General features: G+C 41.0%; 1 protein-coding gene and 1 long non-coding RNA gene across 2 annotated transcripts in view; one reads left to right on the top strand and one right to left on the bottom strand.

Annotated features, from left to right (window-relative positions):
- cubn (cubilin (intrinsic factor-cobalamin receptor)) overlaps nucleotides 1-22,048 on the top strand; it is a 350,345-nt gene that overhangs the window by 323,654 nt on the left and 4,643 nt on the right. The window contains exons 60-66 of the mRNA XM_036125467.1: nucleotides 1,643-1,842; nucleotides 2,507-2,669; nucleotides 10,696-10,904; nucleotides 11,926-12,070; nucleotides 12,379-12,560; nucleotides 15,153-15,318; nucleotides 20,078-20,313. Coding sequence (XP_035981360.1) covers nucleotides 1,643-1,842; nucleotides 2,507-2,669; nucleotides 10,696-10,904; nucleotides 11,926-12,070; nucleotides 12,379-12,560; nucleotides 15,153-15,318; nucleotides 20,078-20,313 — 1,301 coding nt within the window. The remainder of the gene's footprint in view (nucleotides 1-1,642; nucleotides 1,843-2,506; nucleotides 2,670-10,695; nucleotides 10,905-11,925; nucleotides 12,071-12,378; nucleotides 12,561-15,152; nucleotides 15,319-20,077; nucleotides 20,314-22,048) is intronic.
- Nucleotides 6,233-6,947, bottom strand: LOC110367037. Its single transcript, XR_002427173.2, has 3 exons — nucleotides 6,809-6,947; nucleotides 6,375-6,713; nucleotides 6,233-6,302 (listed from the first exon to the last, which is right to left on the bottom strand). It is a non-coding gene; the product is annotated as an uncharacterized LOC110367037 (long non-coding RNA).

The following is a 22,048-nucleotide window of genomic DNA, read 5'->3' as shown; positions in this document are numbered from 1 at the left end:
TTTGCTGGCTTTAAAGCTCCGTCTGGAGTCTGCATTAATGTAAAGGCTGAGAAGAAGTAAACAAAGCTGTTTTGGCATTCTTTACTTCGCGGCTGGTTGCGCAGAAGTCAGAGTGCAACTTAGCTTCGATTTGATTGATGATTCTCCGAATTCAGTCGGGTCCTCCCCCCTTCGTCACTCCATCGAAGCAGGCAGATGAGTTTAGCAGCACTTTCCGTGCAGCTGGGGCTTTTGGGCCTTAAGTCCTATGGCTGCTGGTCAAAGCAGACCCTCTGGTCAGGTGTGGCTGGCCCAGCCACATTCCTTCAGATATCCCAGGCAGAGGAGACCATGTGACCTCATGGTTCAGCCAGCCTCCCTCTCCTCCTGTTGTCTAGGACGGAGGAGGTGAGACGCAGTAGCTTTGTCCTTGCGTGCTCCAGGGAGAAGTCGTCTGTGGGAAGTCTGGTCAGAAGTGAGCTTGGTCAGAAGAAGGTCTGTTCCTTTGTCTGTGCAGGTGGTTTACAGCAGGCACACCGCTGAGAGGGAGCATCCTTTGTGCATGTGAGGGTCCCAACCCATGTTGCTCTCATCATGGCTAAATGGCACTATAACAGTGACAGGAAGTGACCAACCGGAAGTCTCCCACAAAAAAACGTCAACTCGCTGCCTCCGTATTCCCGTTGAAAATTAGGTGGATATAGCCCAGTTCCTGTTGTTTATGGGAGGGCTCTCATTAGCTCCGACCCTGCCTGAATTTACATAATCACCGCTCTTAAAATAGAGACTACAACAGATATCAGTCATCTCCAGGGGCATGACAATATGGGATGGGAGAGGAAGAATTTAGCACAGGTGGTGAGGACACCACAGGGAATTGTAGGAAGCTACCAAACAGATCTAGATTCAGTTTATGCTTCACTAATCCAGAAAAGGGCAAAACACATTGCCACTGATCCCACCTACTAGGGCATTGCACTATTTGTCCCACTTTCATCAGGAAAAAAATTCAGGAACATTAAATCACAAACAAACAGACATAAACACGATTTCCTGAAAGCTGTGAAGGCAATCGTCCCCTTGCAGGCAGGAGGTCAAGTCAAATAAACCACCAGCTCATTTCATAGTCTGTCTCTGCACAAGCTGCTTTTTATGTAAATACCACAAGCTATGTTACCTTGTACATATGTAGTTGTTTTTTCGAGGATGTTCATATCTTCTTTTAAAAAGGAAAAAAAGAGCTGTTTCATATATAAACACCTCTTTTCAATAAACTTGTGTTTCTTCTGAGTGTGTTTTTACATTTTTTGAGAGTCTTTTAGAGGATTGGCCTCTTTAAATTCTTCTTAGGTGTGAGTGTGTGTGAAAGTGGTTGTTTGTCCTGTTTGTCTCTGTGTTGCCCTGCAATAGACAGACTGGCGATCTGTCCAGGGTGTACCCCTCCATTGTCAACTGGAGAAAGGCACCAGCAACCCTCGCAATAGATGTGTTAGAAGATGGATGGATGGAGAGTCTGTTGCAAATTTTACCTCTTTTTTCCGTTTCCGTTTTGAAGTTGTCTTTGTGTGTTACATGTGCATTCTCAGCACATGTGACGAAACTTATTGAGACAATAATGACAATAAAGACTTGATATTATGTCTTTTGTTGTGGATGTCTACAGGTCCAGCACAGGGTTGTGGGGGCTACCTCTCCATGCCTATGGGCATGCTTGGCTCACCCGATCCAAACCTGGATGGCCGTTATGAGCCCAGGATGAATTGTGTATGGACCATTGAAATGCCAGTGAACAGAGCCATCAACCTCACTTTCAGCTTCTTTGACCTTGAGAGCTCCTCTACTTGTCGTTATGACTATGTCAAAGTAAAGTTCTCCATTATTCAGTATAAAGTCACTTGTTCAACAAACCATTGTAGATAATTACACACAGTTGATCCCAAAATCATTCTATCCCTAGCAGATTTCAGTTTAAAAATAATGTAATTTTTCTTCTGACTGAAAGTAATATTAACATGTATTGAAGGACTCTGACTTTAATCTTACAAGGAATGCGTGGAGGGAGCTAAAAAATAAGGGTAATAGTTAAAGTACTTACAGCTGATTGCTGTAATCCAAATAACGATTTTCCTATGGCTTTTGAAGCAATATGAATATTCTTTCACTTTTTATTTGTAAGATTAAATGTTTAAGTGCTCTGTGTCTTTTTATTTTTAAGATTAAAAAGTTTACTGTTTTTTTTATTGATTCCCCTTTTGCACTGTTTTATTAGCTTTTGAGAGGTCTGCCTCACTTCCAATCAGAAACAAATCATTTTAATAATGATCTACCAGGGGTATGAATAGTTTTGGGCTCATTTTAATTTTTACTCTCAATATAATTCACAATCTATGTCTGTGCTTGATACTAACATTTTTGATGCAGAAGCTTCATTATATCAAATAGCCAATGGATGTTTGAAGTCATGTACCTAAATGATCAAGCTCTTCATGATCTCATATTGTTCTTCATATATGTTTATCTTCTCCAGGTATATGATGGAGACAACATGAATTTTCATCTCGTTGGGACTTATTGTGGAGGTTCCATCCCTGCTTACTTTGTGTCAAGTGGAAACTTCTTGACAATTCACTTTGTCACTGATAGCTCAGTCCAGAGGCAGGGATTCAACGCCACCTACAGAGCAATACCCTGTAAGAACCTCTCTTATCTCCCCAATCTGCCAATACCTCTGATATCCCACCCCATATTTCACCACACACCTATAAAGACTGTAGACATCCTTAACACATTTTAATTTTTTTAATGCAGTTGCATTATCTCACCTTAAAGGGACAGTGTGTAACTAATTTGGGTTTTAATTAGCAAAAATCCAGTGTTGCTTTTATAAATACATGTTCTGGCAAAGTCTAATAACCTCACATCAAAAATTAAAGTGATCTAATTAGTAGATTATAAATTCATAGGTGGTAGTGCACCCACTGGGGGGCGCCATATTGTGTCGCTATTTCTGATTTCAGTAACCGAAAGGGGACACATTTGTCAGCATTACGTGTCTTCCCTATCTGTCTTCTATATGAAGACTTGCTGTCGTGGAGGAGTAGACAAGCAGCATTCACTCCTCCTGAAGAAACATAGAGCCACAGGGGCAGTCGTCTGCTGCAGGGACAGTCGACAACAAGCAATGCAAATTGGAGAACAGTAGGAGAACTCAGCAGAGTGCGAGAAATAGACCCTGATGTTCTCCAGCAGCCTAAGCCTAAAGCAGCATAACTATAGAGATAGCTCAGGGTAACCTAAACCACTCTAACCATAAGCTTTGTCAAAAGGGAAAGTTTTAAGCCTAGTCTTTTTCTCACTCTACTGATTTCTACTGTTCTCCAGTTTTGCATTGCATTACATTGAAATGACTGTTGTCATTTCAGCTTTTAACTTTTGCTCTCTCTCTCTCTTTTCTTCATAGTAGGAACACCTGGTCTGGCATTCTGTTAGCTGTGACATCATCCAGGGAAGACAGCTCACCCGCTATTACCATCTAATGTAGAACAGATTACTGGATCAATGTGTGCTTCTGTGCTTTTTTGTCTCTCTTGTTGTGTCTCTGCTCTGTCTTCTGTAACCCCCAGTCGGTCGAGGCAGATGACCGTTCAAACTTAGCCCGGTTCTGCTGGAGGTTTTCCTTCCCGTTAATGTGGAGTTTTTCTTCCCACTGTTGCTTCATGCTTGCTCAGTATGAGGGATTGCTGCAAAGCCATGTACAATGCAGACGACTCTCCCTGTGACTCTATCCTTCTCCAGGAGTGAATGCTGCTTGTCGGGACTTTGATGCAATCAACTGGTTCCCTTATATAGGAAATTTTTGACCAATCTGTATAATCTGACCCAATCTGTATAATATGATTGAATTTGACTTTGTAAAGTGCCTTGAGATGACATGTTTCATGAATTGTCGCTATATAAATAAAATTGAATTCAATTGAATTGAATTGAGAACAGTAGGATAAGAGTGAGAGAAATAGATTTTGATGTCCTCCACCAACCTAGGTCTATAGCAGCATAACCAATAAGATAGTTCAGGGTAACCTAAGCCGCTCTGACTGTAAGCTTTTACAAAAAGGCCGGCTTAGGATGCATACACAATTTATACAGGTAGAAACAACAGACATATACTTTTCTAGTATAGAGATTAAGTCAGTCAGTTGGCTATACTGGCCGACCACACTTCCTGAGAAGCCCAGTCCTTTGGGTCTGCAGAGACTCATTCCAAAAATGTCAGTCATTTTGAAGTTATGCGATTTACCGTGTTGCATAAATGAATCACTCAAAGCTTCTTTGATGATAGATTCATGCCTGCTGTAAATTCTGTGCAATATTCTTAAACCTTGATATACAAAATTGTGCAATGAAACATTCCTGATAAGTTGAGTGTGTAAAATATGCGTTCACAGTAGTGACGTTGTTATGTGTGACTTCTCAGCAGGGGCTGATAGCCCTCACTGCTTTTGGGAAAAAACTGTTTTTGAGCCTATTAGTTTTGGTTTTGATGTTCTTGATGGACGAGGGGCAAACAGTGCATTGCCCGGTTGGGTGGGATCAGTGGCAATGAGTCTGGCCCTTTTCTGGACTTGTGCAGCATAAACAGAGTGCAGTTATTGTAGACGGCATCCCATAATCCCCTGTGCTGTCCTCACCACCCGTGCTAAGTCATTCCTCTCCTTCACTGTGCAGCTCCCATACCATACAGTTATGCTGATACATAGAACACTGTCTATTGTAACAATGTATGTAAAAGTTTTTTAGCACCTTAGTGGAAAGTCCAGTCCATTTCAGTTTTCTGAGGAAGAAGAGACATTGTTGGGCCTTCTTCACCAGGTGGGAGGTGTTTACGGACAAGGAGAGGTCGGATGAGATGTGGATGCCCTGGGACTTAATGCTGTCTACACGCTCCACCACCTCCCCCTGTATACAGAGTGGAGCGTGTTTTGTCTTCCTAAACTTACTATGATCTCCTTGGTTTTGCTGATGTTCAGGATGACATTATTCCACTGTGTGATATTGTGGACCTCCTCTCTGTGGTGGGTCTCATCGTTTTTGGATATGAGACCCACAACAGTGATGTCACCTGCAAACTTCACCATGTTTATGGAGTGGATAGCAGAGCAGTCATGGGTGAAGAGGGTGAAGAGAGCAGGGCTGAGGACACAACCTTGTGGTGTTCATGTGTTGAGGATCAGTTGAGCGGATGTGCGTTTCCCTATCCTCAACACCTGTTAGTGAGGAAGTCACTGATCCAAGAGCAGCGAGGTGTGGATAGTCCCAGGTTGTATAACTTTAGAGCCAGCATGTCTTAAAGCATGGTGTTAAAAGCTGAGGCAAAGTCCATGAATAGCATCTTAAAATAGGTGTTAGGATGCTGCAGATGAGTCAGAGCTGAGTGAAGTGCCATCAAGACAGCATCACACGTGGAGTGATTCTCCTTGTAGCCAAACTGCAGGCTGCCCAGGACAGCACTTCATGATGATGGGGGCGATGGTTGTTTTTTGGGGGACAGGCACAATGATGAATGATTTTAAGCTGGCAGGGACCATGGAGAGCTACAGGGAGAGGTTAAAGATGTCCAGATAGACCCCTGCTAGTTGGTTAGCGCAAGTGTCTGGCCTGACACCATGTCTGGACCTCTCGCCTTGTTGATGTTGACCTTCTTTAAGGAGGAGGTCACTTTGTCCAGCTGCAGGATGAGAGGCTGATCCTGCACCTCTGGCTGTGGAAGATGTTCATGCTCCCTGCTGCTAGGAGACTTGAAGCGTGCAAAGAAGCTGTTTAAGGTGTCAGGGAGAGCCAGGTCATTGCTGGGCTGCATCAACCCATTTAAATATTGGATTTAAATGACATGCTCTGGTCAAAAATAACACCAGGGTTTTGTTTTTTTACTTTATAACCAGAGGCCAATTTAATGCTATCCAGATTAAGTAATTGATAGTTTATGTTTTTTAAGACTCTGGTCCAAAGATGCCAACTTCTGTCTTGTCTTAAAAAGCAGAAAAAATGTAAAAGCAAACTTAACCCTTTGGTTCAAGCCTTGGGCCAATTAATTTTTGTCAGCAACAATATATACATAGGTAATGGCATTCATACAATGCTCAGTTGCTCTATAAACTATTTACCACCAGCCTGAATCGTGGCTCCAAGTGTCATGGTTTTCAAGCTTTTAGCCCACATGCAGACGCTAACGGGAACACAGGAACGGTTTAAGGATGTTTATTTTAAAGGCTCAGCAAGTAGCAGACTGTACAACATGAGAGGTCAGAACATCGAAGCTGGGAACTCTGCAAGCAAGGAGAGAGAGTAATTAGAGATTGATCGAACCAGGGAAAAATACCAGAGGCAGCGCTGCTTACCGCTTGGCCGAGAGAACCTATCCAGGGAGGGTGAGTAGTCAGGAGTATCGTTACCGTGGCTCCGAGGTGGAACAAGGTGACTGAGTGACCGATGGTTTGGCAGTGGAGACACTGACGGAGAACTCAAGCAACGTCACTGTGTATGGCAGACAGGAGGAGCGGCAGGAAGAACCAGAGCAGTCCAGGAGACCAAAAGAATCCAGGGGAACGGGAACTCTCCCCCAACTTGGTACCGCCAAGTGAGTAAGAGGGGAATGCCAGAGCAGAATCTGAGCAGACTGGATTCAGAGCTGGTCATCGAGTCATGGGCGGCAGACTGTAAGTAATCCAACAAGAACACTAAAGAAAAACAGGAGACAAAATTAGATCCAAGGCGAGGTTTCAAAAACTCACAAGATCGGGGTTTCAGGTCACAAGTTCTGGCCTAGGCATACCACATCGGGTTAAAACTCTGGTGTATTCCTGCTCACAGTGTCCTCCTTAAATGCTAGCCAGGAAAGTGTCTGATGCGCTGCAGGTGTGGACCACGCCCACCCGTCAGATGCAATCACCTGTGAAGCAGGAAGACACAGAGCACAGCAAACAAATCCTGACACCAAGGCAGTATGGATTGAGCCTTCATGTTTCTTATGCCTAGTTATGATCTGTTATTTTGGAGAACGTTGTGAACTGTAGCCTCAATTTCCTGTTCTATGCTGACTGCAATGGAACCTGATGTGGTGTCCTACTGCTGTAGCTGAAGCTTGCTTCGAACTTCAGCGAGTCCACTTCACCATGTCTAGATGTCTCACTGTATTGAAGTTTCTTCCATGCAATTGGCTACATTGCAGTTGAACAGCTGTACTTAATTAAGTGGCCGATGAGTGTACAGCCTATGCTACAGCTATAACAAATGTTATGCCAGAAGCTGATTGAATATGATTATTATTATTAATTATAATTTGGTATTATAATTTTAATAACAAGTCATTCAACTCAAATATTAGCTATAGCAAATATGATTCAAAATGGTGGTGATGCTAGAGCCATAAGCTTGTAATAATTTATACTACTAATGCATTTATTAATTAGCTGTTATGAACCCAGTTGTGCTGGAACAAATGATCTGATCAGATGCTGACCGATCAGATTTCTCCAGCAACGGATTAACTAAACTTATAACTGCAATTAGAGTTTAAACCGTTACCCCTTTTATCACCAATCCAATGAAAATGTCTCTGTATTAATATCGAATGTTAACTCCCAAAGGGGGGTAGCTCTGAATTCTGAATAACCATCCAACTGTGAATTGGAATGAACACAAACAATTACTATTCCACAGCTGTTGTTTTATTGAACCAAAGGCAATTCCCTGTTACAGTAATTCTCTGATTCAACAACCTTGGAACACTACTCACTACTGAACTAAACATGCAAAATATATGTGGAAATAAAAGTAAAAAAAAGGATTAAAATGAGAGGTAGCAAATCTTAATTCAACTCACAGTTGTTTAAACATCACATTTCAAGACGTCGGCATTTGACGTCGCAGCATTGAGAGGCAGAGAACCGCTGTTTAGTTCAGCTACGTGACACCCTCCCAAGATGGCGACTATGATGACGTAGGGCCTACAACCTTGCGTGATGCGTGAGGGGAGGTCCTAATGAAGCAGTCAGCGCATACACTAAAGTGAGGCGGTGCCTCGGCCAGAGAGGGAGCGGCTGACTGGGAATTTAAAGAAAGACTGCAAACTAAGTTTTAACAAAGAGATTTCGCCGCTGATAAGAGGGGGAAAGATAGAAACAGGAGAGAGAGAAAAAGAAGATGGAAAATCGACCCGCGGCGGAGTCACTTGTGAACCACAAAATCAGCACAGCCAAAATCACCTTCAAAATGCATGCACATTCAACAGGAAAATATGCAACAGTTAAAAACAACTCCGTCTTGGAGTAACAAGCATTAACCTAAATTCCTACTCCTGCCCAGGCACGCTATGGTCACCTTGTGGTTGAAAAAGAAATAAAAGGGGAAAACCCGGTTACTTGTGGTGTTTCAGGGCTGTCCCGGAGCGCTCCAAATCCGTGGTTGTCCGGGATGCGCTTCGGCGAGCGCAGGCCCGTCAGGCAGCAAGGAAAAAGGGAGGGGGGTTCCCCAAAGTCTCTCCCTGGGGACTTTCAGGCACTTTGTCCGGCCAAACAAAAGCGTGGTCCTCTTTCGATCACCTGGAGATAACAGCTCTCAGTCTTTGATCAGAGGGAATTCAAAAGTACTTATTTTTAAGTCGACCTCCTGCTATAATTAAATGCAGGGAGGAGTTTGCTTCAACAACCTTCGGTCCAGCGAAATTATCAAGCACGTGGCGTGGGGGTAATCCCAATGGAGTAAAGCAGCTGCGTGTCTTCTCGAGATGGCAGCGTGCCAAAAGAAGACAGATTGCCGTGCACGGCTGTATTTTATAGTTATCACCATAGCAACCTTATCTCCATGGGCGGCCGTTTGAAAGTGTTGCATGACGGGAGTTGGTGGCCATTTTGACCACATTGCCTCATGGGAAATGCAGTTTGTCACGTCTGAACTGGCATTACACATACATTGAGCCTAAAAATTATTACTATCTCTGGCAGAATAAATTTAAAATAAATACTTTCTTTCAAACCAAAGATTGTTTCTTACAGGAAATGGGACAGTCATCACTAAAGGTTAATAGAACAAGGTAGGAGTGTGAGTTTGAAGGATAAATAATGTATCTTTTTATTTACATTTATTTAAAACAATGACATGTTGAAGGAACAAAAAGTGATAATGACACCTAGTGGTGACAATCGGAACCACATATATAGAACGCCTTTCACAGACACCTGATGTGAATGATTTAGGTTGATTTTACAGCAAACATCTGTAAAAGCTACTTTAATTCCTTATCAGTAATCTATGGAAGACCTTTTATGGGCATCACACCTAACAACCCCCTTCTTCTGATAGTTGATTATTTATCTTTGGTAATGAGCTCCTTGCCCACAACCTTATGTTTGGCTCCTTTCTTTGACTGTTTGTCTGTCAGATTCTAGTCATAATTCTATATTGGCCACTGCAGAGTATTAACATCACATCCATTCAGAAGAAACATGTTGGTTAAATGAGAAAAATGAAACCTGAATCTGTCAGGAGTAGGAAACAATCTAGGCAGAGTTTTAAGATGAAGTAAATGAAAAATAAAATGTGTGGTAAAAATAATATGAATCAAGGAGAATGTGAAACAAAGAGTACATAAAACAGAAGGAAAGGGAAGAAAAGTCAGCTATCTCAGTGAAACCTGGGTATGAGAGCTGATCCATGTGAGCCATAGGACCTACCAGTTTCTGCCTTGGTGTTCTTTTCAGTGTTCTTGTGTGCTGTTGATTCTCCCAAAGAAGAAGTGTTTTTTAAAACTTTGTGTATGCATACATCTTTCAGTCAGAACAAAAGTTCCATATCATGTTAAAGGGTCTAGTGTTAGCAAAGAGCCACCCTATATATTGGTCAGCTGAGGATAGCAGTGTGTAATTTGGTCCTGTTCTATCTTAATGTATTGTGTGGTAACGTGTTTGATGAAACAAAGCTAGTGTTACTTTCTACATTTAAAGACTAACTTTTATCATCATAGGGAGATATATTCAGATGTGTCAGTGGAAATGCTCTGTCTAAAGTTTAGACAGAGCATTTCCACTGACTCTAAACACAAGGACCCTAATCAATCTGTTCAAATTTAATCAATAGTTCCTTAAATGACTGTTGTAATTCAGTTTTAACTGTATTATAATGAAAGTGTATTCCAAATCATAACCTAAACAGTGATCCAGATTACTGGATCAATGTGTGCTTATGTGCTTGTTTGTCTCTCTTGTTGTGTCTCTGCTCTGTCTTCTGTAATCCCCAGTCGGTCGAGGCAAATGACCGTTCAAACTGAGCCCCGTTCTGCTGGAGGTTTTGCCTTCCTGTTAATGGGGAGTTTTTCTTTCCACTGTCGCTTCATGCTTGCTCAGTATGAGGGATTGCTGCAAAGCCATGGACAATGCAGACGACTCTCCCTGTGGCTCTATGCTTCTTCATGAGTGAATGCTGCTTGTCGGGACTTTGATGCAATCAACTGGGTTCCCTTATATAGGAAATTTTTGACCAATCTGTATAATCTGACCCAATCTGTATAATATGATTGAATTTGACTTTGTAAAGTGCCTTGAGATTACATGTTTCATGAATTGGCGCTATATGAATAAAGTTGAATTGAATTGAATTAAAATCTAAGCATTTGTTTTCCTGTTATTGTGTACTGATTGTTCGCCTCTGTCTGCTTCCCCTCAGTACTTTGTGGTGGGACTCTGAATGCTACAGCTGCAAACCAGACCCTGACTTCACCGTCCTTCCCCAGCACCTATCCTCCATACACCTCCTGTCGCTGGATCCTTGACGCTCCCCCACAAGAAACCATTAAAGTATCAGTCCAGACATTTGTCCTGAGCCCAAGCCAAAGCTGCTCTACCAACTACCTGGAGATGAAGGATTGGCCTTTGGTTAGTTTAAAATAGAACAACATGAGCTAAACTACAGAAACCAAAAATTGCTTTTGTGTATACAGAAAAAAAACATGTCTCCATACAAGAATATATCAATAGTTTAGTACTTATGCAGTAATAATAATACAGTATAGAATAGTTAGAAAATTCTTGTTTTTACACATGAATTACAAAATTACCAAAACTATATTTGTGAAATATTTTCAAAATGCCTAGATTACAAATGTGATTGTGCCAAAAAGGCCTAAACTTCTTTTTCCAGGTTCTAAAACAGGCAGACAGGAATGGATGCAGCTATTAATATAAAAAGGGTTAAACCCAAAATTATTCATCCATTTGGAGATTTTAATCAGAAACTAGATGTTCCTGATAAGAAATGCTGGTCAGTTTCTAGAACCCAAACTGGTACCCCTGTTTTTATTAGTTTAAATGTCAAATTCAGTCAAAGTCAAAATCTGAAATACCGCTTGGTAAAATGTTAAAATCAATGTGTGTTTTGCCAAATCTTGGATAACCATGTCACATTAATGAGAATTACTGTGAAAACCACCACATCATTAAATATTATGAAACTTTGGAAGAAAATAGAAAAATGAGAATAGGTCAGGAAATTCAAAGATCTTTCCACATTGAGTTTGTTTTACATACAGACCTAGACCTGGAAAATTATTAAAGCCAATTCCATACCCATCCAAGCTTTTTGAGATGGCATACGAACCCCAGAAATTAGCATGTAAAATATACCTTATCAGAGATAAGGTATATTTTACATGCTATGGTTTTGGCCAACTGTAGAGGTTCTTCCTAAAATACATTTACTACTAGAAAATCTTTTCAATGTTTTTTTCATAAATCAAACTAAACGTTTTCCACATTTCTTCGTACAAAACATATTTATCAGATTTATTCAACTCCTGTTAAAGTTATGTTGTTTTTGTTTTAGTCCAGCAGCATGAACTAAACATGCTCTTTAGACCAGTTGTACTGTCCAACTAAACCAAGTTCTGTATGTTTCCAGGGAGACTATGGGCAGTCACATAAGTTCTGCTCTTCAGATGGCCATCCACCAGACTTTTATAGCAACAGCAGGACAGTCCTTATCCACTTCCGATCTGATTCCTTCTTGCCCGGAAATGGCCTCAGTTTCAGCTATCAGATTGCCAGTGGGTATCAGAACCAAAATGTCCTTGAACTGTGTTTTATACACGTGTGTAAATTTAATCCAAATGGAGTAGCCACTAGGCCTTTAATGGCTGCTTGAGTGTTCAATCAATTTATTTATGATAATGAGCCTAAGCTTTATCGTGCCGCCTTTACAAAATTTGTGTTCCAAATTGATTTACTTCAGTTCATGTAGTGTGTTTGTTATGAATTTCTTGTTCTCTTAAAACATTGTTATAGCTCATAAAGTTAAATTGTGATATAACTAGGTTTATGGTTTGTGCTCTAAACTGCTTTTGTTGGTGTTTAGACTGTAGTCGAGTGTATGAACAGGAATATGGCTACCTGAGGAGTCCGGGATGGCCTGACATCTATCCCCACAACATGGATTGTATCATAATCCTAAAGGCGCCACAAAACAGCTCCATCTCCTTCTTCTTTAACTACTTTGATGTGGAGAGTCACAGCAACTGTGAATTTGACTATGTGGAGGTAAACATTTTCCAAAAGTCCATTAATCATTTTGGACATGCAATCTTATCTTCAAGTTTTATTTATTTTGCAATATTTTTAAATATAGATGCAACAATGTTAATAGACTCTATTTTCCTTCCTCTCTTGTGTCTTGGGCTCTGATTGGTACAAGTCTCCTTTTCTTTTTTTAACAGAATTTAAATTCCTGCACGGGACAGGATGATCATAAGAGCTACGATTAGAAGGAATAACTTCCTAAAGGTTTAGAGTATTGTTTATCCACCAAAGTTAGATGTGGGTTTTTCATCATGAAACACGTGTTTTAGCAAAGGATGGTCCATAACATAATCAATGTAAATCTGAGAGCACATGAGATAATGAACAGATAATTTATTATAGTTAATTATTAAGGTGATAACGTAGCTTGGCAAAGGGGGCCAGGGAGTTCATACCGTAACTGGTGGGTTGTTGATTCAAATCCCTGTTCCAACTGTTACAGTCTTTGTGTCCTTAGGCAAGACACTTCACCCATATTGCCTGCAGGTGGTAGTCAGAAGGCCAGGTGGCACTGAAGCATGGCAACATCATTTCTATCAGCCTTGCTTCTGTCAGTCTGCCCCAGACCAGTTGTGACTACAGTACAATGTAGCCACCATCAGCATGTGATGGTGTGAGTGAATTGGTGATGAATGACTGAATGAAGTGTTAAGCACTTTGGGTTTCCCTGGACTTGATAAAGTAATATACAAGTACAGGCCATTTACCATTTACACTCGACAAATATATAAAAGCAACACTTTTGGTTTTGCTCCCATTTTTTACGAGATGAACTCAAAGATCTAAAAATGTTTCCACCTACACAATATCACCATTTCCCTCAAATATTGTTCACAAACCAGTCTAAATCTGTGATAGTGAGCACTTTTCCTTTGCTGAGACGATCCATCCAACCTCACAGGTGTGCCAAATCAAGATGCTGATTAGACACCATGATTAGTGCACAGGTGTGCCTTAGACTGCCCACAATAGGAGGCCACTCTGAAAGGTGCAGTTTTGTTTTATTGGGGGGATCTGGGGACTCAGAAAACCAGTCAGTATCTGGTGTCACCACCATTTCCCTCACATCCAACTCATCGCCTTCGCATAGAGTTGATGACATTGTCAACTGTGACCTGTGGAATGTCCACTCCTCTTCTATGGCTGTGCCAAGTTGCTGGATATTGCAGGAACTGGTACACGCTGTCGTATACGACGATCCAGAGCATTCCAAACATGCTCAATGGGTGACATGTCCGGTGAGTATGATGGCCATGCAAGAACTGGGACGTTTTCAGCTTCCAAGAATTGTGTATAGATCCTTGCAACATGGGGCCATGCATTATCATGCTGCAACATGAGGTGATGTTCTTGGATGTATGGCACAACAATGTGCCTCAGGATCTCGTCACGGTATCTCTGTGCATTCAAAATTCCATCAATAAAATGCACGTGTGTTCTTCGTCCATAACAGACGCCTGCCCAAACCGTAACCCCACCGCCACCATGGGCCACTCGATCCACAACATTGATACAGAAAACTGCTCACCCACACGGCATCGCACACACTGTCTGCCATATGCCTTGAACAGTGTAAACCGAGATTCATCCGTAAAGAGAACACCTCTCCAATGTGCCAGACACCAGTGAATGTGAGCATTTGCCCACTCAAGTCAGTTACGAAGATGAACTGGACGAATAGCATGCAGATGAGCTTCCCTGAGATGGTTTCTGATAGTTTGTGCGGAAATTCTTTGGTTATGTAAACCGATCGATTCAGCAGCTGTCCAAGTGGCTGGTCTCAGACGATCTTGTAGGTGAACATGCTGGATGTGGAGGTCCTGGGTTGGTGTGGTTAAGCATGGTCTGCGGTTGTGAGGCTGGTTGGATGTACTGCCAAATTCTCTGAAACGCCTTTGGAGACGGCTTATGGTAGAGAAATGAACATTCAATACACGAGCAACAGCTCTGGTAGACATTCCTGCTGTCAGCATGCCAAATGCACGCTCCCTCAAATCTTGCAACATCTGTGGCATTGTGCTGTGTGATAAAACTGCCCCTTTCAGAGTGGTCTTATATTGTGGGCAGTCTAAGGCACACATGTGCACTAATCATGGTGTCTAATCAGTATATTCATATGGCACACCTGTGAGGTGGGATGGATTATCTCAGCAAAGAAGTGCCGACTATCATAGATTTAGACTGGCTTGTGAACAATATTTGAGGGAAATGGTGATATTGTGTATGTGGAAAAAGTTTTAGATCTTTGAGTTCATCTCATAAAAAATGGGAGCAAAACCAAGAGTGTACATCTCCATCAACCCACCTCCACTTAAATATGCAAACGTATGTAAAGAAAATACAGCTTCTGAATATGAATTAGAAACACAAGTAAGAGAAGAAGAGTTAGTGGGAGCATGTTTATGAAGCTGTCAGTAAAGGGGTCAGATGAGTACACACGTGTATTTGGCTAGAATTTCCTCATTCGTGTGTAAAATCTGACCAATGTGTTTGTGTATTTTTATGTCTGATCGTTTTTTTTTCTAAATGTCAATACTCTGTCTTGTTACTCAGATTCGTAATGGAAGTACAGCGGACTCCCAACTGATTGGTAGGTTCTGTGGACAAACGCTACCCAGCCCCATCTTCCCACAATCAAACCAGTTGTACTTACGCTTCAAGAGTGACTACTCCGCCGCCCGAGATGGCTTCGATGCCACATGGACATCTTCTGCACATGGTCAGAACTGAATTTAGAAAAACTAACTTTGTGTCACTGAAATATTATGAATGCTTCAATCATAGACCTATTTTTGACCAGATAAACGTGACAGACATGGTGTCTGTCATTATGGGGTGCTGTTTGTAAAATTACACAGTCAAATATAAACATCAATATTTTTGGTTATTTAGCATGTCATAAAAGAAACAAAACTGTGGTGTCATATTTTCATCATGTCTTTTATATAAATGTCACAGTTCCAAACTAAATATTTAGCTTGTGAGCTAAATATTTAGTTAGAAGGCTAAAGATCTAGCTCCAAATTGAATGTCTGGTCCGCCCCAGGGGTATGATTCCTTAGTTTTGAGGTCCCTGGGGATTCTGTTGTTCTAGTTGTATTTTGCACTTCCTTAGTATAGTATATCTGTAAATTCTTGATTCTGTCAGTGGTTAGATTTTCTGCTCAATATGGATTTAGTTGAGTTCTGTTTCTGCTTGATCTTTATTTTCATGTCTATCACTCCGTGTTCAGTTGTTGTCAGTCTGTTTATTCATTGTGGTTTATGTATTTTTAGGTATGTATTTTAGGCCTCTGACATTTCATTGCACTCTCTCCCACAGATTTCACCTGCTTGTCTTCCTCATCATCTTTACCTTGATTTCCCCTTTATTCTTCCCTCTATTTAAAGCCTCTTGTTTTCCTTCCCTAGTCATCAGGTCCTCCTTCATTCTTCCCTCTGTTCTGTGGTCACCGCTGTTTCCTTGTTACATTCTGGTATGTTTTTGTAAGTGCTCCATCTATGACTAAATAATCATAACTCCGTCATGCTGTGTCTCGACCCTGGTCTACACTTTGGTTCAGCAACAAAAATATAGATGAAATCTGTTGATTGCACTGACCAAACACACTTCATCAGAATCTTAAAGCATGTATCCGAGTCCAAAAAGACAGATATTTGTCCCTTTGGGAACAATTTGGATTACTGTGTTATTGCATGAATTAATCAATAAATGCTCCTTCAATTATACACTCATGTCCACAGTAAAATCTGAGCAGTAATTTTAAGCCTTCATTTACAGAACGGTGCAATCAGATATTCCCTGAGAAATTAGATTGTGAAACCAGGCAGTACCAGTAGTGTGATTGTAATATGTAACAGGCCGCAAACTTCTCAGCTGGGGGGTGATAGCACTTAAAGCTTTTGGAAAGAAGCTGTTTTTGAGTCTAATAGTTTTTGATTTAATGTTGCTGAAGCGTTTACCCGATGAAAGTGGGTCAAACAGTGCATTGCCGGTGGGATCAGTGGCAATGTGTCTGGCCCTTCTCTGGACTCGCGCAGCATAAACTTTGCCCAGATCATGTAGACAGCATCCCACAGTCCCCTGCACTGTCATCCCCACCTAGGTCAAATTCTTCCTATCAGAAACTTTATGCTAACTTTATCCCCTACATACAGAGAGGAACATGTTCAGTCTTCCTGGACCTCCTGCAGTCCACTATGACCTCCTTGTTGGCCGGTGTTCAGGATGAGGTTGTTTCTTGAGCACCATTGTGTAAGATTGCGGACCTTCTCTTTGTAGTGGGTTTCATTATTGTTGGAAATGAGACCCACCACAGTAGTGTCATCTGCAAACTTCACAACCATGTTTGTTGGGTGGATAGCAGAGCAGTGGGGCACATGTGTGTTCCCCTATCCTCACCACCTGGGGTCTGTTGGTAAGGAAGTCACTGATCCAGAAGCACAGGGGTGGAGATAATAACATCCTAACATAGGTGTTGGGATGCCTGAGATGAGTCAGAGCCATGTGACGAAACAGCATCCTCTGTAGAGTGATTCTCCCTATAGGCGAACTGCAACTGTCCAGGCCAGCAAGGATAGCGTCTATAATGTATTTCAGGAGGATTCTCCCGATGGACTTCAGGATAGTATAGATCAGAGCAACAGGACGGTAGTCGTTGAGGCAGGTGATGGTTGTTTTCATTTCTTATGACTGGTTGTGTGGTTCAGTGGTAGATGTTGGTGTAGATACATGAGTAAATGTCTATATTGCCGTTTTCAGCTTGTATTTTGGACACATCGAGAGGAAAAGGATCAATCATAAAAGAAGTTACATAAGAGACGACTGAAGGGATACAGTCTTGCCAGCAGCAGCAGTTTATATTGAGGATAACAAGCACCAGCTTTTGCTTTTGGTAGTCTATCGCCGCTTATAGGCAAGTGAATTTGCCTACTGGCTAAATATTTAGTTAGCACACTAAATATTGAATTCAAGCTGAATTGTCGAGGTACTTGCACATTCACAAACACACGACAATCAATCTTTCCCTGTCCTGCATCAACCGTGTTATGGTTTAAGGCGGGACATACTATGATGACTGTGATGTCCATCTTTTCCCCAAATGGTTTTGATGGGAGCAGACCTAGATTAATAATGTGCAGAACGGAGAGTGCTACACATTATCAATCTGTTTATCCAGGTTAAAATATACAGCTCAAAAACAGGGAACACTAAAATAACGCATCCTAGATCTGAATGACTGAAATATTCTTATCAAATATTTTGTTCTTTACATAGAATGTGCTTACAACAAAATCACACAAAAATTATCAATGCAAACACTCTCAAAATTAAAGTGGAAAAACAAACTACCGGCAGATCCAATATTGATGTAATGTCCTTAAAACACGTTAAAGGAGGCTCAGTAGTTTGTGTTGCCTCCACATGCCTTTATGACATCCCTACAACGCCTGGGCATGCTCCTGATGAGGTGGCCAATGATTTTCTGAGGGATCTCCTCCCAGATCTGGACTAATGCATCCGCCAACTCCTGAAAAGTCTGTGGTGCAAAATGGCATTGGTGGAAAAGAGCGAAACATAATGTCCCAGATGTGCTCAATTGGATTCACGTCAGAGAAACGGGGGGGGCAGTCCATAGCATCAACTGAGGTAGTGGTCCTGCTGCAGGGTTGTTGCTCTCCTATATCCTCCTTCACGTCTCCTGGTGTGCTTGCCTATCTCCTGGTAGCGCCCCCATGCTCTGGACACTACGCTGACAGACACAGCACTCCTTCTAGCCATAGGTCTCATTTAATGTCCATTCTGGATGAGCTGCACTACCTAAGCCACTTGTATGAGTTGTGGACTCGGTCTCATGCTACCACGAGAGTGAAAGCACCGGCAGCATTCAAAAGTGACCAAAACATCACCCAGAAAGCATAGCTAAATAGATTGACATTTACAAATGTATAAATGATATGGTGAAAACAAGACCGAAAAATGAACCCCCATTTTATTTTCTCTTGTGATTGGCTAAATAACCCATAGTATTGCTGTTCATTTTTGACTGTGTGACTTTACAAACTGCATCCTATAGTGATTGTAACATGGACCCTCTATTGATTCCATGTTTTTTTTTTTTTTATAAATGATAGTGAACATAGAATCTCTCAAAATGACGGCTATTATAACTGCAGTTCAACTGAATGGCGCCAGTACTATGTAAGCTGTAGGTGCTTTATAGCAATATTTGAATAATGTAAATTATATTTTCAAATCTGTTGTGACCAACTTTCACTTGAGCTTTTCCTTGACTAAAGGCAGTATCAGAGTTAGTTTGATTATTTCTGTAAAGACTTGCAAAATTTCTGGCTAAGGAATATGTAAATAACCATTGAAGGTTTTTTAGCTGACAATTTTCTTCTTCATTTAAACAAGTTCTAGTTTCTTAGTCTTAGATAATACTGTAAATCAGAATCAGATCAGAATCAGATATACTTTAATAATCCTAGAGGGAAATTGCTGTTTCAGTACAACCGCCATAACATAAACAAACAAACAAACAAACATCACAAACATTTAAAAGGGGAGACAATTTACTGAGGCCTTGCTGGCAAGGAAAACCGCCTTACACGGTACCCACAGGGTGCTGCCGTTACTCTGTGGAAAAATAGAGGCCACAAAAAAAAGGAAGCTGAGAGGGAAAAAAAAAAGCATAACTCATACTTTATCCTATAACAGGATACAGTTTGAGGTATCAAAAACCTCTTGCACAAAAAGCACAAATAAGACGAGACACATATAGCAGAAGGTAAACATTTGAGACTAGTCGCGTGTAAGTTCATCAGTTTTATGAGCATCAGTTATGTGTGTCTGTTTGGGTGAAAGTGTTTGTATTTCCTTGAACACACTCCAGAGGCCATTGTCCTTGATGTTATCAGCCGGCTAACAGTTCAGAAAGCATCCACAGATGTCAGCGGGGAAGGGTAGCAGGGTAGAGTTCTGAGCTTGTTCCTCATAACAAAACCAGGAGTGATTAGATAGGGAGGGCATGGGCAAAATATGTTATTTGTTATGAAGGCAAGCTGCACTACTTTCCTGTCAGTTTTAAGTCTTTTGCTGGCTCCAAATAGTGAAATCCAATTTTCCAAATTGTTGAGCTTTTCCGCGCTTCACATCCAGATTTTGTCCCAAACTCCCCTTGAGTCCAACCACCGAAGCCAGTCTGCGTCCCAGCACATCCATCTTTTCGGCGTCGCTCCTCCACCTTCCAAAACTGTCCGTTCACCGCCTTAGTGGGCACGTCATATGCAGCCGGCAGCCTGATCAAGGCCAAATAGCTACCGACAACCGCTGTATTTGCCAATACATCAAAAATCCACCAAATCCAATAAATAGATTGGATTACAGATTGGATTAGAACAATAAATAACACTGACTGTTAGAGATTAAACAACTCACATTAGTATTAACGTGTAAATATGTCTTTTCTTTGCAGGGTGTGGCGGTATCCTTTATGGAGACCATGGCTCATTCACAAGCCCCAACTACCCAGGAAGCTACTCAAACAACACTCTGTGTGAATGGAGCATCAAGGCACCTAGAGGTCATGTGGTGACCATCACCTTTGCCCACATCAGTATTGATGACCCAGGCGATTGTCAAAACAATTTCTTGAAGTTATATGATGGCCCAGACACTACCTCACTACCTGTTGGGCCTTACTGTGGAGTGGTATGTAACTCAATAAATTTGAATAACATAATAAAATAGTTATTAAGTTCTGGAACTGCTAAAAACAGAGTTTTAAACAAACATCTGTAACAATTCAAACAAAATAAACATATTTATTAATCAAAAAAACATACTTGTGATTAGGACTACAAGAGTGGAAGCAGGCATCATGGTCTATGGGTTGGGAGGTCTGTTTGGACTGATAAGCCATCCAGAGTGTTCTTCCCCACTCACCCAATAAGCAGTAACAATCAATGGTTCTCCGTGTGATTAAATCACAAATGTACAAGGGTAACAGACCAAGCATGTCCTTATAAATTTAATTACACCAATGTCCCAGCCTCCTCTTGGACAGAGGGGGACATCCCACTCGAGAATATGGCTCATAATGATGGGTTAAGGCCAGCAGTGGGTACAGCTAACCAAAAAGGTAGCTTCACAAACTCATATTTTCAATCAAAAATATTAGGTTCACTATTTTGATAATTGATGATAAATAAGGAAAATTGAGGAAGCTAATGCTAGCTCGTAACAAACAGCTGTCTCTCAATATTTTTACATGCACAAAATCTCCCAATGGGATTAAAATGTATTCGGTCTAAAAAACAAAAAAATAATCAGACTCTACTGTTTAGATGGGCACACAATCAATTATTCTGATCAAATTGTGTGTGCATGCACCTGGCTTTATTCGGAATAGGAACCATTCTGACATGCACAGTTATCAAATTTCCCTAAAAAAACACAGAAGAACTTCCTTCTTTGCTGAACAACAAAAAAAAAGTTAACAAAGCAGTATTATACAAGTTCATTTGTCTTTTGAGAACCAGAGCTGGACTTGTAAGAGGCTCTAATTACAGTTCAAATGTTGCTGAATAAATAAAAATTTTGAGCTCTTTTAAAGTTTCGAATGGAAAGGTTGTATGCGGAGTCCTGACAGTTTTGCTTCATAACATAATTCTGCAACTCAACAATATGGAAATGTATCATGTTTACGTCAGGCACACATGCACTTTGGTCAGTTTGCCACATTCAGAATTAATGATCCTGACAAGCGTTTACATGCACGTCAATATGATTATCAATCGGCATAAACCACCATTCTCATTCAGAATGGTTCAGCAGGACCCTATATTCTTCTATTTTTTTACAACACTGACGGTGAATTACTGACTGGCTTCCCTATGGCAATCCTCGAGGGACATTTAACTAGCATGTATAAAATAGGAAAAACGTGTTTATACATAGCAACGATGAAACAGGTTTTTATTTATGAATTTCAGTAAAAAATAGTGCAAATTAAATATATATCACTGATGTTACAAAAATAAATAACCCAAAAAGCCATGATTTATTTGATGTTTGTTAAAGAGTGATCCCAGGTGGGAAAGGGACTTCCCGTACGCTGTGTTCCAGGCATCCAGAAGTTTTGCTAGGTCCACCTATTATCCGTGACATTGGGTTTGTTCATTTATACTGTTTTTAAGGTTGGCAACAGTAAAGTGACTACACAACCTGCATGCACTATTTCCTCCTGAATTATGACAGCTATTCCCTCAAAAATGTGGTGCTGCACCATGTGTGTGCATGCAGCACCTTTTGTCTGAAGACGTTTGACACAAGAATGAGTGACATCCAGTGGTCATCGGTTAGTGGCTAGCGTTATCTTCCTCAAATGTTGTTATTTATTTTCAGTTAAATTTTTATCAGTTTTGAAGCTAATACTGTAGTTAGC

The sequence above is a fragment of the Fundulus heteroclitus genome, chromosome 21 (genome assembly GCF_011125445.2).
Source record: "Fundulus heteroclitus isolate FHET01 chromosome 21, MU-UCD_Fhet_4.1, whole genome shotgun sequence".
Taxonomy (NCBI): domain Eukaryota; kingdom Metazoa; phylum Chordata; class Actinopteri; order Cyprinodontiformes; family Fundulidae; genus Fundulus; species Fundulus heteroclitus.
The sequence above is the reverse complement of the archived record's forward strand: the minus strand, read 5'-3'. Positions and strand labels throughout refer to the sequence as shown.